At 47.8% G+C, this 22,500-nt stretch overlaps 1 protein-coding gene across 1 annotated transcript in view; it reads right to left on the reverse strand.

Moving 5' to 3' along the window:
- Positions 1 to 4,049: 4,049 nt before the first annotated feature.
- The window catches only part of rgn (regucalcin), an 18,835-nt gene continuing 384 nt past the window's right edge, over positions 4,050 to 22,500 (reverse strand). Inside the window, exons 2-8 of the mRNA XM_083940841.1 lie at positions 21,626 to 21,791; positions 21,129 to 21,311; positions 19,647 to 19,747; positions 17,453 to 17,567; positions 17,228 to 17,359; positions 6,725 to 6,873; positions 4,050 to 4,532 (exon numbers count right to left, since the gene is read on the reverse strand). Of these exons, the coding sequence (XP_083796967.1) occupies positions 4,482 to 4,532; positions 6,725 to 6,873; positions 17,228 to 17,359; positions 17,453 to 17,567; positions 19,647 to 19,747; positions 21,129 to 21,311; positions 21,626 to 21,788 (894 nt within the window). The 5' untranslated portion in view covers positions 21,789 to 21,791 and the 3' untranslated portion in view covers positions 4,050 to 4,481. The remainder of the gene's footprint in view (positions 4,533 to 6,724; positions 6,874 to 17,227; positions 17,360 to 17,452; positions 17,568 to 19,646; positions 19,748 to 21,128; positions 21,312 to 21,625; positions 21,792 to 22,500) is intronic.

The following is a 22,500-nucleotide window of genomic DNA, read 5'->3' on the forward strand; positions in this document are numbered from 1 at the left end:
TTTTTAACTTGTTTTACGGGAACGGACCGGGTTCACCAACGCCACGGGACCCTGACCTCTGACCCCTCATGCTGTGATCACATCGCCCACCACGGACGCAGCCGCCTCCCTCGCTTCATTCGCAGCGCGATAGACGTGAAAACCCATCTATACTTGCGTCAGTGCGGAGCGAGGCGTGTCCGGTGTGACCCGCAGGAGAGCGGCGGCGCCCCGAACGTCTCCAGAGGTCAAATCACTTCATCTGAGCTCATCTCTGTTCTGTGTTCAGGTCCCTGTTAGCTGTTAGCATTAGCATCACTGCATTCAGCACAACAGCAGAGCTGAGCCGCGGGTTAGCTTCGGTTAGCTTCAGTTAGCTTCGGTTAGCTTCAGTTAGCTTCAGTTAGCTTCGGTTAGCTTCGGTTAGCTTCAGTTAGCTTCGGTTAGCTTCAGTTAGCTAAGGTTAGCTTCAGTTAGCTTCGGTTAGCTCGCCGCCTCGGCTGCTACCTGCCTCCACGCTCAAAGTGCGCGGTTGACGCAAAGGTCCAAATATGATCAAGCAGCACATTGCTCGCGTTTGCGATGTGATCGCAGCATAAGTCCTGACCCAGAGACCTGGTCCTGGTCCTGGTCCTGGTCCTGGCTCTGGTCCTGGTTCTGGTCCTGGCTCTGGTCCTGGTCCTGGCTCTGGTCCTGGCTCTGGTCCTGGTCCTGATCCTGGTCCTGGTCCTGATCCTGGTCCTGGTCCTGGCTCTGGTCCTGGTCCTGGTCCTGGCTCTGGTCCTGGCTCTGGTCCTGGCTCTGGTCCTGGTCCTGGCTCTGGTCCTGGCTCTGGTCCTGGTCCTGGTTCTGGTCCTGGTCCTGGTCCTGGTCCTGGCTCTGGTCCTGGTCCTGGTCCTGGTTCTGGTCCTGGTCCTGGTCCTGGTCCTGGTCCCCTCTGTGTCTGTAACTGGATCTGTACAGGGTTCTTCTCCTTTCACTTTATCGTGTTCTGCTGTTTTTACCGACAGAAAACTGTTTTAACAAGAAACAAAGTGTCTCCGCCCCCGAGGTCCCGCTGTTAGCACGTTAGCCTGTTAGCCCGTTAGCCTGTTAGCACGTTAGCCTGTTAGCCCGTTAGCTAGCACCGGAGCCACACCAGCAGAAAAAAACTTGTTTCATCCAGAAACTTTGAGCTTCCAAAGGTGAAGCTCTGGAGCTCAGGCCTCAGTTTGAGACGTGACGAGGACAGAACAAGAGGGCGCCGAGGCGGTCTGCTGCTGAGGCTCGGGTCTGGACTCACCTGAGGACGAGGCGGTCTGCTGCTGAGGCTCGGGTCTGGACTCACCTGAGGACGAGGAGGCGGTCTGCTGCTGAGGCTCAGGTCTGGACTCACCTGAGGACGAGGCGGTCTGCTGCTGAGGCTCAGGTCTGGACTCACCTGAGGACGAGGCGGTCTGCTGCTGAGGCTCAGGTCTGGACTCACCTGAGGACGAGGCGGTCTGCTGCTGAGGCTCGGGTCTGGACTCACCTGAGGACGAGGCGGTCTGCTGCTGAGGCTCAGGTCTGGACTCACCTGAGGACGAGGCGGTCTGCTGCTGAGGCTCAGGTCTGGACTCACCTGAGGACGAGGCGGTCTGCTGCTGAGGCTCAGGTCTGGACTCACCTGAGGACGAGGCGGTCTGCTGCTGAGGCTCGGGTCTGGACTCACCTGAGGACGAGGAGGCGGTCTGCTGCTGAGGCTCGGGTCTGGACTCACCTGAGGACGAGGCGGTCTGCTGCTGAGGCTCGGGTCTGGACTCACCTGAGGACGAGGAGGCGGTCTGCTGCTGAGGCTCGGGTCTGGACTCACCTGAGGACGAGGCGGTCTGCTGCTGAGGCTCGGGTCTGGACTCACCTGAGGACGACGAGGCGGTCTGCTGCTGAGGCTCAGGTCTGGACTCACCTGAGGACGAGGCGGTCTGCTGCTGAGGCTCGGGTCTGGACTCACCTGAGGACGAGGCGGTCTGCTGCTGAGGCTCAGGTCTGGACTCACCTGAGGACGAGGCGGTCTGCTCCTGAGGCTCAGGTCTGGACTCACCTGAGGACGAGGCGGTCTGCTGCTGAGGCTCAGGTCTGGACTCACCTGAGGACGAGGCGGTCTGCTCCTGAGGCTCAGGTCTGGACTCACCTGAGGACGAGGCGGTCTGCTGCTGAGGCTCAGGTCTGGACTCACCTGAGGACGAGGCGGTCTGCTGCTGAGGCTCGGGTCTGGACTCACCTGAGGACCTGCACCTGCACCAACAGGAAACCCAGGACAGACGTGGACACACCTGCAGCGTTCGTCTCCGGCCCGGACGGACTGAGCCCCCCTGGACCAACACGGGCCTGCTGAGTCCAGACTCGGTGTCTCTGTGGGGACCCAGGCGTCCTCCTGCCCCCCCGTCCCCCCCCCCCCCCCCCCTGCCCCCCTGTCCCCTCCTGCCCCCCCTGCCCCCCCTCCTGGTCTCAGACCTGAACTGAAGACCAACAGCAGAGTTGAAACAGAGTTTTTTACGTGTACAGACGTTTTGTAGACGCTCGTGTTCCTGATGATGATTCTGCACTCTGTCAATAAAGACACCTGAGACACACACACCTGTCCTTACTGACACACACACACACCTGAGACACACACACACCTGTCCTTACTGACACACACACACACACACCTGTCCTTACTGACACACACACACCTGAGACACACACACACCTGTCCTTACTCACACACACACACACACACCTGTCCTTACTCACACACACACACACACACCTGTCCTTACTGACACACACACACCTGAGACACACACACACCTGTCCTTACTGACACACACACACCTGAGACACACACACACCTGTCCTTACTCACACACACACACACACACCTGTCCTTACTGACACACACACACCTGAGACACACACACACCTGTCCTTACTGACACACACACACCTGAGACACACACACACACCTGTCCTTACTGACACACACACACCTGAGACACACACACACCTGTCCTTACTCACACACACACACACACACCTGTCCTTACTGACACACACACACCTGAGACACACACACACCTGTCCTTACTGACACACACACACCTGAGACACACACACACACCTGTCCTTACTGACACACACACACACACACACACACACACACCTGTCCTTACTGACACATACACACACACACACCTGTCCTTACTGACACACACACACACACACACCTGTCCTTACTGACACACACACACACCTGAGACACACACACACCTGTCCTTACTGACACACACACACACCTGAGACACACACACACCTGTCCTTACTGACACACACACACACACACACCTGTCCACACGACGTCTGTCCTTACTGACACACACACACACCTGTCTACACGACGTCTGTCCTTACTGACACACACACACACACACACACACACCTGTCTACACGACGTCTGTCCTTACTGAGACACACACACACCTGTCTACACGACGTCTGTCCTTACTGACACACAACACACACACCTGTCTACACGACGTCTGTCCTTACTGACACACACACCTGTCCTTACTGACACACACACACCTGTCCTTACTGACACACACACACCTGTCCTTACTGACACACACACACACACACACCTGTCTACACGACGTCTGTCCTTACTGACACACACACCTGTCCTTACTGACACACACACACCTGTCCTTACTGACACACACACACCTGTCCCTTACTGACACACACACACACACACACCTGTCCACACCACGTCTGTCCTTACTGAGACACACACACACACCTGTCCTCACTGAGACACACACACACACCTGTCCACATGACGTCTGTCCTCACTGAGACACACACACACACACACACACACACCTGTCCACACGGCTGCTGTGATTCATTCATTCCTGTTTTCATGAAGAAATCCACCGTTTTGATTTAAAGGGATTTTATTGGTTAAAAAAACGCTCCTCCGACCAACCGACCAATCAGGACTGAGCATTCAACACAACCTGTGCTGTGATTGGCTGTTTTCTCTCTGTGCTGTGATTGGCTGTTCCCCTCTGTGCTGTGATTGGCTGTTTCTCTCTGTGCTGTGATTGGCTGTTCCCCTCTGTGCTGTGATTGGCTGTTTCCTCTGTGCTGTGATTGGCTGTTTCTCTCTGTGCTGTGATTGGCTGTTTCTCTCTGTGCTGTGATTGGCTGTTTCTCTCTGTGCTGTGATTGGCTGTTTCCCTCTGTGCTGTGATTGGCTGTTTCCCTCTGCGCTGTGATTGGCTGTTTCCCTCTGCGCTGTGATTGGCTGTTTCCCCTCTGTGCTGTGATTGGCTGTTTCCCCCTCTGCGCTGTGATTGGCTGTTTCCCCTCTGTGCTGTGATTGGCTGTTTCCCCTCTGCGCTGTGATTGGCTGTTTCCCCTCTGTGCTGTGATTGGCTGTTTCCCCTCTGCGCTGTGATTGGCTGTTCCCCTCTGCGCTGTGATTGGCTGTTTCTTCACCCGGAGAACAAGTTTGAAGGACGACCCTTGACCCCGAGTCCTGTCACCTGAGACACACACACACACACACACACACACACACACACACACAGTCAGTGAGACGGGTGAGTCAGTGAGACGGGTGAGTCGGTGAGACAGGTGAGTCAGTGAGACAGGTGAGACAGGTGAGTCAGTGAGACAGGTGAGACAGGTGAGTCAGTGAGACGGGTGAGTCGGTGAGACAGGTGAGTCAGTGAGACGGGTGAGTCGGTGAGACAGGTGAGACGGGTGAGTCGGTGAGACAGATGAGTCGGTGAGACAGGTGAGTCAGTGAGACAGGTGAGACAGGTGAGTCAGTGAGACAGGTGAGTCAGTGAGACAGGTGAGACAGGTGAGTCAGTGAGACAGGTGAGACAGGTGAGTCAGTGAGACAGGTGAGTCAGTGAGACAGGTGAGTCAGTGAGACAGGTGAGTCAGTGAGACAGGTGAGACAGGTGAGTCAGTGAGACAGGTGAGTCAGTGAGACAGGTGAGACGGGTGAGTCAGTGAGACAGGTGAGACAGGTGAGTCAGTGAGACAGGTGAGTCAGTGAGACAGGTGAGTCAGTGAGACAGGTGAGTCAGTGAGACAGGTGAGACAGGTGAGTCGGTGAGACAGGTGAGTCAGTGAGACGGGTGAGTCGGTGAGACAGGTGAGACGGGTGAGTCGGTGAGACAGATGAGTCGGTGAGACAGTTGAGTCAGTGAGACAGGTGAGACAGGTGAGTCAGTGAGACAGGTGAGTCAGTGAGACAGGTGAGACAGGTGAGTCAGTGAGACAGGTGAGACGGGTGAGTCAGTGAGACAGGTGAGACAGGTGAGTCAGTGAGACAGGTGAGACAGGTGAGTCAGTGAGACAGGTGAGTCAGTGAGACAGGTGAGACAGGTGAGTCAGTGAGACAGGTGAGTCAGTGAGACAGGTGAGTCAGTGAGACAGGTGAGACAGGTGAGTCGGTGAGACAGGTGAGTCAGTGAGACAGGTGAGACAGGTGAGTCAGTGAGACAGGTGAGTCAGTGAGACAGGTGAGTCAGTGAGACAGGTGAGACAGGTGAGTCGGTGAGACAGGTGAGTCAGTGAGACGGGTGAGTCGGTGAGACAGGTGAGACGGGTGAGTCGGTGAGACAGATGAGTCGGTGAGACAGTTGAGTCAGTGAGACAGGTGAGACAGGTGAGTCAGTGAGACAGGTGAGTCAGTGAGACAGGTGAGACAGGTGAGTCAGTGAGACAGGTGAGACGGGTGAGTCAGTGAGACAGGTGAGACAGGTGAGTCAGTGAGACAGGTGAGACAGGTGAGTCAGTGAGACAGGTGAGTCAGTGAGACAGGTGAGACAGGTGAGTCAGTGAGACAGGTGAGTCAGTGAGACAGGTGAGACAGGTGAGTCGGTGAGACAGGTGAGTCAGTGAGACAGGTGAGACAGGTGAGTCAGTGAGACAGGTGAGTCAGTGAGACAGGTGAGACGGGTGAGTCAGTGAGACGGTGAGACAGGTGAGTCAGTGAGACAGGTGAGACAGGTGAGTCAGTGAGACAGGTGAGTCAGTGAGACAGGTGGGACAGGTGAGTCAGTGAGACAGGTGAGTCAGTGAGACAGGTGAGACGGGTGAGTCAGTGAGACAGTGAGACAGGTGAGACAGGTGAGTCAGTGAGACAGGTGAGTCAGTGAGACAGGTGAGACAGGTGAGTCAGTGAGACAGGTGGGACAGGTGAGTCAGTGAGACAGGTGAGACAGGTGAGTCAGTGAGACAGGTGAGTCAGTGAGACGGGTGAGACAGTGAGACAGGTGAGACGGGTGAGTCAGTGAGACAGGTGAGTCAGTGAGACAGGTGAGACAGGTGAGTCAGTGAGACAGGTGAGTCAGTGAGACAGGTGAGACAGGTGAGTCAGGTGAGTCAGTGAGACAGGTGAGACAGGTGAGTCAGTGAGACAGGTGAGTCAGTGAGACAGGTGAGACAGGTGAGTCAGTGAGACAGGTGAGTCAGTGAGACAGGTGAGACAGGTGAGACAGTGAGACGGGTGAGTCAGTGAGACGGGTGAGACGGGTGAGTCAGTGAGACGGGTGAGACAGGTGAGTCAGTGAGACAGGTGAGTCAGTGAGACGGGTGAGACAGGTGAGTCAGTGAGACGGGTGAGACAGGTGAGTCAGTGAGACGGGTGAGACAGGTGAGTCAGTGAGACAGGTGAGACGGGTGAGTCAGTGAGACAGGTGAGACGGGTGAGTCTCACCCTGAAGATGCCTCCGGCCTGCTGGCTGCTCTCTGATTGGTCGGGGCTCATCCGGGCCGAGGTCACGTAGAGGTCGGAATAATCTGCACCGCCAAAACAACACGAGGTCGTCTCCAACGCCGGCACAGAGACGGTCTGCAGCCGCACACCTGAGGGTGAGACAGGTTCACCAGACTGACCAGTACAACTAACCAGTGTCACTAACCAGTATAACTAACCAGTGTAACTAACCAGCGTAACTAACCAGCATAACTAACCAGTGTAACTAACCAGTGTAACTAACCAGTGTTACTAACCAGTGTAACTAACCAGTGTAACTAACCAGCGTAACTAACCAGCATAACTAACCAGTGTAACTAACCAGTGTAACTAACCAGTGTTACTAACCAGTGTAACTAACCAGTGTAACTAACCAGTGTGACTAACCAGCGTAACTAACCAGTATAACTAACCAGTGTAACTAACCAGTGTCACTAACCAGCGTAACTAACCAGTGTAACTAACCAGTATAACTAACCAGTGTTACTAACCAGTGTAACTAACCAGTGTAACTAACCAGTGTAACCAACCAGTGTCACTAACCAGTGTAACTAACCAGTGTCACTAACCAGCGTAACTAACCAGTGTAACCAGTGTAACTAACCAGTGTAACCAACCAGTGTAACTAACCAGTGTAACTAACCAGTGTAACTAACCAGTGTCACTAACCAGCGTAACTAACCAGTGTAACTAACCAGTATAACTAACCAGTATAACTAACCAGTATAACTAACCAGTGTAACTAACCAGTATAACTAACCAGTATAACTAACCAGTATAACTAACCAGTGTCACTAACCAGCATAACTAACCAGTGTAACTAACCAGTATAACTAACCAGTGTTACTAACCAGTGTAACTAACCAGTGTAACTAACCAGTGTAACCAACCAGTGTCACTAACCAGTGTAACTAACCAGTGTAACTAACCAGTGTAACTAACCAGTGTAACCAGTGTAACTAACCAGTGTAACCAACCAGTGTAACTAACCAGTGTAACTAACCAGTGTAACTAACCAGTGTCACTAACCAGCGTAACTAACCAGTGTAACTAACCAGTATAACTAACCAGTATAACTAACCAGTATAACTAACCAGTGTAACTAACCAGTATAACTAACCAGTATAACTAACCAGTGTAACTAACCAGTGTAACCAGTGTAACTAACCAGTGTAACTAACCAGTGTAACCAGTATAACTAACCAGTGTCACTAACCAGCATAACTAACCAGTGTAACTAACCAGTGTCACTAACCAGCGTAACTAACCAGCGTAACTAACCAGTATAACTAACCAGTGTAACTAACCAGTGTCACTAACCAGCGTAACTAACCAGTGTAACTAACCAGTATAACTAACCAGTATAACTAACCAGTGTAACCAGTGTAACTAACCAGTGTAACCAACCAGTATAACTAACCAGTGTAACTAACCAGTGTCACTAACCAGCGTAACTAACCAGTGTAACTAACCAGTATAACTAACCAGTGTCACTAACCAGCATAACTAACCAGTGTAACTAACCAGTGTCACTAACCAGCGTAACTAACCAGCGTAACTAACCAGTATAACTAACCAGTGTAACTAACCAGTGTCACTAACCAGCGTAACTAACCAGTGTAACTAACCAGTATAACTAACCAGTATAACTAACCAGTGTAACCAGTGTAACTAACCAGTGTAACTAACCAGTATAACTAACCAGTGTAACTAACCAGTATAACTAACCAGTGTAACTAACCAGTATAACTAACCAGTATAACTAACCAGTGTAACTAACCAGTATAACTAACCAGTATAACTAACCAGTATAACTAACCAGTGTCACTAACCAGCATAACTAACCAGCTTAACTAACCAGCGTAACTAACCAGCTTAACTAACCAGCTTAACTAACCAGTATAACTAACCAGCGTAACTAACCAGTGTAACTAACCAGTGTAACTGACCAGTGTAACTAACCAGTGTAACTAACCAGCTTAACTAACCAGTGTAACTAACCAGCGTAACTAACCAGCGTAACTAACCAGCGTAACTAACCAGTGTAACTGACCAGTGTAACTAACCAGTGTAACTAACCAGTGTAACTAACCAGTGTAACTAACCAGTATAACTAACCAGCGTAACTAACCAGTGTAACTAACCAGTGTAACTGACCAGTGTAACTAACCAGTGTAACTAACCAGTGTAACTAACCAGTATAACTAACCAGTGTAACTGACCAGTGTAACTAACCAGTGTAACTAACCAGTGTAACTAACCAGTGTAACTGACCAGTGTAACTAACCAGTGTAACTAACCAGTGTAACTAACCAGTGTAACTAACCAGTATAACTAACCAGTGTAACTAACCAGCGTAACTAACCAGTGTAACTAACCAGTATAACTAACCAGTGTAACTAACCAGTGTAACTAACCAGTGTAACTAACCAGTGTAACTAACCAGTATAACTAACCAGTATAACTAACCAGTGTAACTGACCAGTGTAACTGACCAGTGTAACTAACCAGTATAACTAACCAGTGTAACTGACCAGCGTAACTAACCAGTGTAACTAACCAGTGTAACTAACCAGTGTAACTGACCAGTGTAACTGACCAGTGTAACTGACCAGTGTAACTAACCAGTATAACTAACCAGTGTAACTGACCAGTGTAACTGACCAGTGTAACTAACCAGTGTAACTGACCAGCGTAACTAACCAGTGTAACTAACCAGTGTGACTAACCAGTATAACTAACCAGTGTAACTGACCAGTGTAACTGACCAGTGTAACTGACCAGTATAACTAACCAGTGTAACTAACCAGTATAACTAACCAGTGTAACTAACCAGTGTAACTGACCAGTGTAACTAACCAGTATAACTAACCAGTGTAACTGACCAGCGTAACTAACCAGTGTAACTAACCAGTGTAACTAACCAGTGTAACTAACCAGTGTAACTAACCAGTATAACTAACCAGTATAACTAACCAGTGTAACTAACCAGTGTAACTAACCAGTGTAACTAACCAGTATAACTAACCAGTATAACTAACCAGTGTAACTGACCAGTGTAACTAACCAGTGTAACTAACCAGTGTAACTAACCAGTATAACTAACCAGTGTAACTAACCAGCGTAACTAACCAGTGTAACTAACCAGTATAACTAACCAGTGTAACTAACCAGTGTAACTAACCAGTGTAACTAACCAGTATAACTAACCAGTATAACTAACCAGTATAACTAACCAGTGTAACTGACCAGTGTAACTGACCAGTGTAACTAACCAGTATAACTAACCAGTGTAACTGACCAGCGTAACTAACCAGTGTAACTAACCAGTGTAACTAACCAGTGTAACTAACCAGTGTAACTAACCAGTATAACTAACCAGTATAACTAACCAGTGTAACTGACCAGTGTAACTGACCAGTGTAACTAACCAGTGTAACTAACCAGTATAACTAACCAGTGTCACTAACCAGTGTAACTAACCAGTATAACTAACCAGTGTAACTGACCAGTGTAACTGACCAGTATAACTAACCAGTGTAACTGACCAGTGTAACTGACCAGTGTAACTAACCAGTGTAACTAACCAGTATAACTAACCAGTATAACTAACCAGTGTAACTGACCAGTGTAACTGACCAGTGTAACTAACCAGTGTAACTAACCAGTATAACTAACCAGTATAACTAACCAGTGTAACTAACCAGTGTAACTAACCAGTGTAACTAACCAGTGTCACTAACCAGCGTAACTAACCAGTATAACTAACCATTGTAACTAATCAGTGTAACTAACCAGTGTAACTAACCAGTGTAACTAACCAGTATAACTAACCAGTATAACTAACCAGTGTAACTGACCAGTGTAACTAACCAGTGTAACTAACCAGTATAACTAACCAGTGTAACTAACCAGTGTAACTAACCAGTGTAACTAACCAGTGTCACTAACCAGCGTAACTAACCAGTATAACTAACCATTGTAACTAATCAGTGTAACTAACCAGTGTAACTAACCAGTGTAACTAACCAGTATAACTAACCAGTATAACTAACCAGTGTAACTGACCAGTGTAACTAACCAGTGTAACTAACCAGTATAACTAACCAGTGTAACTAACCAGTGTAACTAACCAGTATAACTAACCAGTATAACTAACCAGTGTAACTAACCAGTGTAACTAACCAGTACAACTAACCAGTATAACTAACCAGTATAACTAACCAGTATAACTAACCAGTGTAACTAACCAGTGTAACTAACCAGCTTAACTAACCAGCTTAACTAACCAGTGTAACTAACCAGCTTAACTAACCAGTGTAACTAACCAGCTTAACTAACCAGTGTAACTAACCAGCTTAACTAACCAGTGTAACTAACCAGCGTAACTAACCAGTATAACTAACCAGTGTAACTAACCAGTGTAACTAACCAGTATAACTAACCAGTATAACTAACCAGCGTAACTAACCAGTACAACTAACCAGTGTAACTAACCAGTGTAACTAACCAGTGTAACTAACCAGTGTAACTAACCAGTATAACTAACCAGTGTAACTAACCAGTGTAACTAACCAGTGTAACTAACCAGTGTAACTAACCAGTATAACTAACCAGTATAACTAACCAGTGTGACTAACCAGTGTAACTAACCAGTGTAACTAACCAGTGTAACTAACCAGTATAACTAACCAGTGTAACTAACCAGTGTAACTAACCAGTGTAACTAACCAGTGTAACTAACCAGTGTAACTAACCAGTATAACTAACCAGTGTAACTAACTGGTGTAACTAACCAGTGTAACTAACCAGTGTAACTAACCAGTGTAACTAACCAGTATAACTAACCAGTGTAACTAACCAGCGTAACTAACCAGTGTAACTAACCAGTGTAACTAACCAGTGTAACTAACCAGTATAACTAACCAGTATAACTAACCAGTGTGACTAAGCAGCGTAACTAACCAGTATAACTAACCAGTGTAACTAACCAGTGTAACTAACCAGTGTAACTAACCAGTGTAACTAAGCAGCGTAACTAACCAGTATAACTAACCAGTGTAACTAACCAGTGTAACTAACCAGTGTAACTAACCAGTATAACTAACCAGTATAACTAACCAGTGTGACTAACCAGTGTAACTAACCAGTGTAACTAACCAGTGTGACTAACCAGTGTAACTAACCAGTGTAACTAAGCAGCGTAACTAACCAGTATAACTAACCAGTGTAACTAACCAGTGTAACTAACCAGTATAACTAACCAGTATAACTAACCAGTGTGACTAACCAGTGTAACTAACCAGTGTAACTAACCAGTGTGACTAACCAGTGTAACTAACCAGTGTAACTAACCAGTGTAACTAACCAGTGTAACTAACCAGTGTAACTAACCAGTATAACTAACCAGTGTAACTAACCAGTATAACTAACCGGTGTAACTAACCAGTATAACTAACCAGTGTAACTAACCAGTATAACTAACCGGTGTAACTAACCAGTATAACTAACCAGTATAACTAACCAGTGTAACTAACCAGTGTAACTAACCAGTATAACTAACCGGTGTAACTAACCAGTATAACTAACCAGTGTAACTAACCAGTGTAACTAACCAGTATAACTAACCAGTGTAACTAACCAGTGTAACTAACCAGCGTAACCAGTGTAACTAACCAGTGTAACTAACCAGTATAACTAACCAGTGTAACTAACCAGTATAACTAACCAGTGTAACTAACCAGTGTAACTAACCAGTACAACTAACCAGTATAACTAACCAGTGTAACTAACCAGTGTAACCAGTGTAACTAACCAGTGTAACTAACCAGTATAACTAACCAGTGTAACTAACCAGTGTAACTAACCAGTATAACTAACCAGTGTTACTAACCAGTATAACTGACCAGTGTAACTGACCAGTGTAACTAACCAGTGTAACTAACAAGTGTAACTAACCAGTGTAACCAGTGTAACTAACCAGTGTAACTAACCAGTGTAACCAGTGTAACTAACCAGTATAACTAACCAGTGTTACTAACCAGTGTAACTAACCAGTGTAACCAGTGTAACTAACCAGTGTAACTAACCAGTGTAACCAGTGTAACTAACCAGTATAACTAACCAGTGTTACTAACCAGTGTAACTAACCAGTATAACTAACCAGTGTTACTAACCAGTATAACTAACCAGTGTAACTGACCAGTGTAACTAACCAGTGTAACTAACAAGTGTAACTAACCAGTGTAACTAACCAGTGTAACTAACCAGTGTAACTAACCAGTGTAACTAACCAGTGTAACCAGTGTAACTAACCAGTGTAACTAACCAGTGTAACTAACCAGTGTAACTAACCAGTGTAACTAACAAGTGTAACTAACCAGCGTAACTAACCAGTGTAACTAACCAGTGTAACTAACCAGTGTAACCAGTGTAACTAACCAGTGTAACTAACCAGTGTAACTAACCAGTGTTACTAACCAGTGTAACTAACCAGTGTAACTAACCAGTGTAACTAACCAGTGTAACTAACCAGTGTTACTAACCAGTATAACTAACCAGTATAACTAACCAGTGTAACTAACCAGTGTAACTAACCAGTGTAACTAACCAGTGTAACTAACCAGTGTTACTAACCAGTATAACTAACCAGTGTTACTAACCAGTATAACTAACCAGTATAACTAACCAGTGTAACTAACCAGTGTAACTAACCAGTGTAACCAGTGTAACTAACCAGTGTAACTAACCAGTGTAACTAACCAGTGTAACTAACCAGTGTAACTAACCAGTGTAACTAACCAGTATAACTAACCAGCGTAACTAACCAGTGTAACTAACCAGTGTAACTAACCAGTGTAACCAGTGTAACTAACCAGTGTAACTAACCAGTGTAACTAACCAGTGTAACTAACCAGTGTAATTAACCAGTGTAACTAACCAGTGTAACTAACCAGTGTAACTAACCAGTGTAACTAACCAGTATAACTAACCAGTGTAACTAACCAGTGTAACTAACCAGTGTAACTAACCAGTGTAACTAACCAGTGTAACTAACCAGTGTAACTAACCAGTATAACTAACCAGTGTAACTAACCAGTGTAACTAACCAGTGTAACTAACCAGTGTAACTAACCAGTGTAACTAACCAGTGTAACCAGTGTAACTAACCAGTGTAACTAACCGGTGTAACTAACCAGTGTAACTAACCAGTGTTACTAACCAGTATAACTAACCAGTGTAACTAACCAATGTAACTAACCAGTGTAACTAACCAGTGTTACTAACCAGTATAACTAACCAGTGTAATTAACCAGTGTAACTAACCAGTGTAACTAACCAGTGTTACTAACCAGTATAACTAACCAGTATAACTAACCAGTGTAACTAACCAGTGTAACTAACCAGTGTAACTAACCAGTGTAACTAACCAGTGTAACCAGTGTAACTAACCAATGTTACTAACCAGTATAACTAACCAGTATAAACCAGTGTAACTAACCAGTGTAACTAACCAGTGTAACTAACCAGTGTAACTAAGCAGCGTAACTAACCAGTGTAACTAACCAGTGTAACTAACCAGTATAACTAACCAGTGTAACTAACTGGTGTAACTAACCAGTGTAACTAACCAGTGTAACTAACCAGTGTAACCAGTGTAACTAACCAGTATAACCAATGTTACTAACCAGTGTAACTAACCAGTGTAACTAAGCAGCGTAACTAACCAGTGTAACTAACCAGCGTAACTAACCAGTATAACTAACCAGCGTAACTAACCAGTGTAACTAACCAGTATAACTAACCAGTGTAACTAACCAGTATAACTAACCAGTGTAACCAGTATAACCAGTGTAACCAGTACAACTAACCAGTATAACTAACCAGTGTAACTAACCAGTATAACTAACAAATGTAACCAGTATAACCAGTGTAACTAACCAGTGTAACTAACCAGTGTAACTAACCAGTGTAACTAACCAGTGTAACCAGTACAACTAACCAGTGTAACTAACCAGTGTAACTAACCAGTGTAACTAACCAGTGTAACCAGTACAACTAACCAGTGTAACTAACCAGTGTAACTAACCAGTGTAACTAACCAGTGTAACTAACCAGTAAAACTAACCAGTGTAACTAACCAGTGTAACTAACCAGTGTAACTAACCAGTGTAACTAACCAGTGTAACTAACCAGTGTAACCAGTATAACCAGTATAAACCAGTGTAACCAGTATAACCAGTATAAACCAGTATAACCAGTGTAACCAGTATAAACCAGTGTAACCAGTATAACCAGTATAAACCAGTGTAACCAGTATAACCAGTATAAACCAGTATAAACCAGTGTAACCAGTATAACTAACCAGTGTAACCAGTATAACCAGTATAAACCAGTGTAACCAGTGTAACCAGTGTAACCAGTATAAACCAGTATAACCAGTGTAACCAGTGTAACCAGTATAAACCAGTGTAACCAGTATAAACCAGTGTAACCAGTATAACCTGTGTAACCAGTATAAACCAGTATAACCAGTGTAACCAGTATAACCAGTATAACCAGTGTAACCAGTATAACCAGTATAACCTGTGTAACCAGTATAAACCAGTATAACCTGTGTAACCAGTATAACCAGTGTAACCAGTGTAACCAGTGTAAACCAGTGTAACCAGTGTAACCAGTATAAACCAGTATAACCAGTGTAACCAGTATAAACCAGTATAACCAGTATAACCAGTATAACCAGTATAAACCTGTGTAACCAGTGTAACCAGTATAACCAGTGTAACCAGTGTAACCAGTATAAACCAGTATAACCAGTATAAACCAGTGTAACCAGTGTAACCAGTGTAACCAGTGTAACCAGTATAAACCAGTATAACCAGTGTAACCAGTATAAACCAGTATAACCAGTATAACCAGTATAACCAGTATAAACCTGTGTAACCAGTGTAACCAGTATAACCAGTGTAACCAGTATAACCAGTGTAACCAGTGTAACCAGTATAAACCAGTATAACCAGTATAAACCAGTGTAACCAGTGTAACCAGTGTAACCAGTGTAACCAGTATAAACCAGTATAACCAGTGTAACCAGTATAAACCAGTATAACCAGTATAACCAGTATAACCAGTATAAACCTGTGTAACCAGTGTAACCAGTATAACCAGTGTAACCAGTATAACCAGTATAAACCAGTGTAACCAGTGTAACCAGTGTAACCAGTATAACCTGTGTAACCAGTGTAACCAGTGTAACCAGTATAACCAGTGTAACCAGTATAACCAGTATAACCAGTGTAACCAGTGTAACCAGTATAAACCAGTGTAACCAGTGTAACCAGTATAACCAGTATAAACCAGTATAACCAGTGTAACCAGTATAACCAGTGTAACCAGTATAACCAGTGTAACCAGTATAAACCAGTATAACCAGTGTAACCAGTGTAACCAGTGTAACCAGTATAACCAGTGTAACCAGTATAACCAGTATAAACCAGTATAACCAGTGTAACCAGTATAAACCAGTGTAACCAGTATAACCAGTATAAACCAGTGTAACCAGTATAAACCATTGTAACCAGTGTAACCAGTATAACCAGTGTAACCAGTATAAACCAGTGTAACCAGTATAAACCAGTGTAACCAGTATAACCAGTGTAACCAGTGTAACCAGTATAAACCATTGTAACCAGTGTAACCAGTGTAACCAGTGTAACCAGTATAAACCAGTGTAACCAGTATAAACCATTGTAACCAGTGTAACCAGTATAACCAGTGTAACCAGTATAACCAGTGTAACCAGTATAAACCAGTGTAACCAGTATAAACCATTGTAACCAGTGTAACCAGTGTAACCAGTGTAACCAGTATAAACCAGTGTAACCAGTATAAACCATTGTAACCAGTGTAACCAGTATAACCAGTGTAACCAGTATAACCAGTGTAACCAGTATAACCAGTATAAACCAGTATAAACCAGTGTAACCAGTATAACCAGTGTAACCAGTATAAACCAGTGTAACCAGTATAAACCAGTATAAACCAGTGTAACCAGTGTAACCAGTATAAACCAGTGTAACCAGTGTAACCAGTGTAACCAGTGTAACCAGTGTAACCAGTGTAACCAGTATAACCAGTATAAACCAGTGTAACCAGTGTAACCAGTGTAACCAGTGTAACCAGTATAAACCAGTGTAAACCAGTGTAACCAGTATAAACCAGTGTAACCAGTATAAACCAGTGTAACCAGTATAAACCAGTATAAACCAGTGTAACCAGTATAAACCAGTATAACCAGTATAACCAGTGTAACCAGTGTAACCAGTGTAACCAGTGTAACCAGTGTAACCAGTATAACCAGTATAACCAGTGTAACCAGTGTAACCAGTGTAACCAGTATAACCAGTGTAACCAGTGTAACCAGTATAAACCAGTGTAACCAGTGTAACCAGTGTAACTAACCCGTAGCCGGGTCGATGTTGATGACCCGTCCTCCGTTGTAGCACGCCACCCACAGACGACCTTCAGCATCCACGGTCATCCCGTCAGGAAGCCCCTCCCCCTCCTGCATACGGTACACCACACGCCGGTTACCTAGGAAACACACGGCGTTACCTAGGAAACACACGGCGTTACCTAGGAAACACACGACGTTACCTAGGAAACCTGCGTGTACGTCTTAGTTACCGAGGTTTCCGGTGGTCACGTCGTAGTCGAAGGCGTCAACGCTCAGAGACAAACTGTCGATGTAGAAAAACGTCTTCTGATCCAAGGACCAGTCCATCCCGTTAGATATGTCCACCTGAGGGTGAGACAGGTCAGCAGACAGACAGGTGCAGACAGACAGGTTAGACCAGTCCATCCCGTTAGATATGTCCACCTGAGGGTGAGACAGGTGCAGACAGACAGGTTAGCCCAGTCCATCCCGTTAGATATGTCCACCTGAGAGTGAGACAGGTGAGCAGACAGACAGGTTAGACCAGTCCATCCCGTTAGATATGTCCACCTGAGGGTGAGACAGGTGAGCAGACAGACAGGTTAGACCAGTCCATCCCGTTAGATATGTCCACCTGAGGGTGAGACAGGTGAGCAGACAGACAGGTTAGACCAGTCCATCCCGTTAGATATGTCCACCTGAGGGTGAGACAGGTGCAGACAGACAGGTTAGACCAGTCCATCCCGTTAGATATGTCCACCTGAGGGTGAGACAGGTGCAGACAGACAGGTTAGACCAGTCCATCCCGTTAGATATGTCCACCTGAGGGTGAGACAGGTGCAGACAGACAGGTTAGACCAGTCCATCCCGTTAGATATGTCCACCTGAGGGTGAGACAGGTGAGCAGACAGACAGGTTAGACCAGTCCATCCCGTTAGATATGTCCACCTGAGGGTGAGACAGGTGAGCAGACAGACAGGTTAGACCAGTCCATCCCGTTAGATATGTCCACCTGAGGGTGAGACAGGTGAGCAGACAGACAGGTTAGACCAGTCCATCCCGTTAGATATGTCCACCTGAGGGTGAGACAGGTGAGCAGACAGACAGGTACAGACAGACAGACAGGTTAGACCAGTCCATCCCATTAGATATGTCCACCTGAGGGTGAGACAGGTGCAGACAGACAGGTTAGACCAGTCCATCCCGTTAGATATGTCCACCTGAGAGTGAGACAGGTGAGCAGACAGACAGGTTAGACCAGTCCATCCCGTTAGATATGTCCACCTGAGAGTGAGACAGGTGCAGACAGACAGGTTAGACCAGTCCATCCTGTTAGATATGTCCACCTGAGAGTGAGACAGGTGAGCAGACAGACAGGTTAGACCAGTCCATCCCGTTAGATATGTCCACCTGAGAGTGAACAGACAGACAGGTACAGGTGAGCAGACAGACAGGTGCAGGTGAGTAGACAGACAGGTGCAGGTGAGCAGTCAGACAGGTGCAGGTGAGCAGACAGACAGGTGCAGGTGAGCAGACAGACAGGTGCAGGTGAGCAGACAGGCAGGTGCAGGTGAGCAGACAGACAGGTACAGGTGAGCAGACAGACAGGTACAGGTGAGCAGACAGACAGGTGCAGGTGAGCAGACAGACAGGTACAGGTGAGCAGACAGACAGGTGAGCAGACAGACAGGTGCAGGTGAGCAGACAGACAGGTACAGGTGAGCAGACAGACAGGTGCAGGTGAGCAGACAGACAGGTGCAGGTGAGCAGACAGACAGGTGCAGGTGAGCAGACAGACAGGTGCAGGTGAGCAGACGGACAGGTGCAGGTGAGCAGACGGACAGGTGCAGGTGAGCAGACAGACAGGTACAGGTGAGCAGACAGACAGGTGCAGGTGAGCAGACGGACAGGTGCAGGTGAGCAGACGGACAGGTGCAGGTGAGCAGTCAGACAGGTGCAGGTGAGCAGACAGACAGGTACAGGTGAGCAGACAGACAGGTACAGGTGAGCAGACAGACAGGTACAGGTGAGCAGACAGACAGGTACAGACAGACAGGTGCAGGTGAGCAGACAGACAGGTACAGGTGAGCAGTCAGACAGGTGCAGGTGAGCAGACAGACAGGTACAGGTGAGCAGTCAGACAGGTGCAGGTGAGCAGACAGACAGGTGCAGGTGAGCAGACAGACAGGTGAGCAGACAGACAGGTGCAGGTGAGCAGACAGACAGGTGCAGGTGAGCAGACAGACAGGTACAGGTGAGCAGACAGACAGGTGCAGGTGAGCAGACAGACAGGTGCAGGTGAGCAGACAGACAGGTGCAGGTGAGCAGACAGACAGGTGAGCAGACAGACAGGTGCAGGTGAGCAGACAGACAGGTGCAGGTGAGCAGACAGACAGGTGCAGGTGAGCAGACAGACAGGTGCAGGTGAGCAGACAGACAGGTTACCTGGCTCAGGTGTTTGGTGAGGGTGAGGTCAGAGGTCACGGAGAACAGCGCCCCCTGGTGTCTCTGGACTTCTGCAGGTTTCTGCTCCATCCCCATCGTACCTGAGACACCACACTGTTACCACGGCAACACCACGCCACACTGTTACCACGGCAACACCACGCCACACTGTTACCACGGCAACACCACGCCACACTGTTACCACGGCAACACCACGCCACACTGTTATCACGGCAACACCACGCCACACTGTTACCATGGCAACACGACTCCACACTGTTACCACGACAACACCACACCACACTGTTACCACGGCAACACGACTCCAGACAGGTGAGCAGAGAGACAGGTGAAAGGCAGACAGGTGAGAAACAGGTGAGAGACAGACAGGTGAGAGACAGGTGAGAGGGAGACAGGTGACAGACAGACAGGTGAGAGACAGACAGGTGAGAGGAAGACAGGTGAGAGACAGACAGGTGAGAGGAAGACAGGTGAGAGACAGACAGGTGAGAGACAGACAGGTGAGAGGCAGACAGGTGAGGGACAGACAGGTAAGAGACAGACAGGTGAGAGACAGGTGAGAGACAGACAGGCGAGGGACAGACAGGTGAGAGGCAGACAGGTGAGGGACAGACAGGTGAGAGGCAGACAGGTGAGAGACAGACAGGTGAGAGGCAGACAGGTGAGGGACAGACAGGTGAGAGGAAGACAGGTGAGAGACAGACAGGTGAGAGACAGACAGGTGAGGGACAGACAGGCGAGAGGCAGACAGGTGAGAAACAGGTGAGAGACAGACAGGTGAGGGACAGACAGGTGAGAGGAAGACAGGTGAGAGACAGACAGGTGAGAGACAGACAGGTGAGGGACAGACAGGTGAGAGGAAGACAGGTGAGAGGCAGACAGGTGAGAGACAGACAGGTGAGGGACAGACAGGCGAGAGAGAGACAGATGAGAGGCAGACAGGTGAGAGACAGGTGAGAGGGAGACAGGTGACAGACAGACAGGTGAGAGACAGACAGGTGAGAGGAAGACGGGTGAGAGACAGACAGGTGAGAGACAGACATGTGAGAGACAGACAGGTGAGAGACAGACAGGTGAGAGGAAGACGGGTGAGAGACAGACAGGTGAGAGACAGACAGGTGAGGGACAGACAGGTGAGAGACAGACAGGTGAGAGACAGACATGTGAGAGACAGACAGGTGAGAGACAGACAGGTGAGAGGAAGACGGGTGAGAGACAGACAGGTGAGAGACAGACAGGTGAGAGACAGACATGTGAGAGACAGACAGGTGAGAGACAGACATGTGAGAGACAGACAGGTGAGAGAGAGACAGGTGAGAGACAGATATGTGACAGACAGACAGGTGAGAGACAGACAGGTGAGAGACAGACAGGTGAGAGACAGACAGGTGACAGACAGACAGGTGAGAGACAGACAGGTGAGAGACAGACAGGTGAGAGACAGACAGGTGAGAGGCAGACCTGCCAGCAGGCGTCCGGTCGGGTCGACCTTCCCGTCGTTCAGACGGTTTTTGGGTTTGTCTTCGTCGACCGTCACCAGTGATGTCATCGCCTGAGTCGACCAATCAACAGACACGATGCTGCGACCCACACCGGCCACATGACCACCAGAACGGCGAGGAACCACGAAGCTCACCGTGTCAGCTGGGGACAGACAGACAGGTGAGAGACAGACAGGTGAGAGACAGACAGGTGAGAGGCAGAGAGGTGAGAGACAGACAGGTAACTGGCTGCGCTCTGATTGGTCGATGGACTCACCTGTCTCCACAGCTGCGCTCTGATTGGTCGATGGACTCACCTGTCTCCACAGCTGCGCTGTGATTGGTCGATGGACTCACCTGTCTCCACAGCTGCGCTCTGATTGGTCGATGGACTCACCTGTCTCCACAGCTGCGCTCTGATTGGTCGATGGACTCACCTGTCTCCACAGCTGCGCTCTGATTGGTCGATGGACTCACCTGTCTCCACAGCTGCGCTCTGATTGGTCGATGGACTCCAGCGGTGGATCTTTCGTCCAACGATGTCCACGAACAGCAGCGCCCCCTCTGACTCCTCCCACACCGGCCCCTCAGCGAGCAGAGCGCCCTGCAGCACGCACGCCACCTTCACCGATGACATCATCACCTGTGCCAGTGGACCAATCACAGAAGAGCAGGAAGTCAAACACGGTTCACGTTAAACGTGGTCCAGGTGAGACCAGGTGAACGTGGTCCAGGTGAGACCAGGAGAACGTGGTCCAGGTGAGACCAGGAGAACGTGGTCCAGGTGAGACCAGGTGAACGTGGTCCAGGTGAGACCAGGTGAACGTGGTCCAGGTGAGACCAGGTGAACGTGGTCCAGGTGAGACCAGGAGAACGTGGACCAGGTGAGACCAGGAGAACGTGGTCCAGGTGAGACCAGGAGAACGTGGTCCAGGTGAGACCAGGTGAGACCAGGTGAACGTGGTCCAGGTGAGACCAGGAGAACGTGGTCCAGGTGAGACCAGGAGAACGTGGTCCAGGTGAGACCAGGAGAACGTGGTCCAGGTGAGACCAGGAGAACGTGGTCCAGGTGAGACCAGGAGAACGTGGTCCAGGTGAGACCAGGTGAGACCAGGTGAACGTGGTCCAGGTGAGACCAGGTGAACGTGACCAGGTGAGACCAGGTGAACGTGGTCCAGGTGTGTCTGTGTGTGTGTGTCTGTGTGTGTGTGTCTCTGTGTGTGTGTCTCTGTGTGTGTGTGTGTATGTGTGTGTGTCTGTGTGTGTGTGTGTGTCTCTGTGTGTGTGTGTGTGTATGTGTGTGTGTGTGTCTCTGTGTGTGTGTGTCTGTGTGTCTCTGTGTGTGTGTGTGT

The sequence above is a fragment of the Echiichthys vipera genome, assembly GCF_963691815.1.
Source record: "Echiichthys vipera genome assembly, contig: SCAFFOLD_98, whole genome shotgun sequence".
NCBI classification, from domain to species: domain Eukaryota; kingdom Metazoa; phylum Chordata; class Actinopteri; order Perciformes; family Trachinidae; genus Echiichthys; species Echiichthys vipera.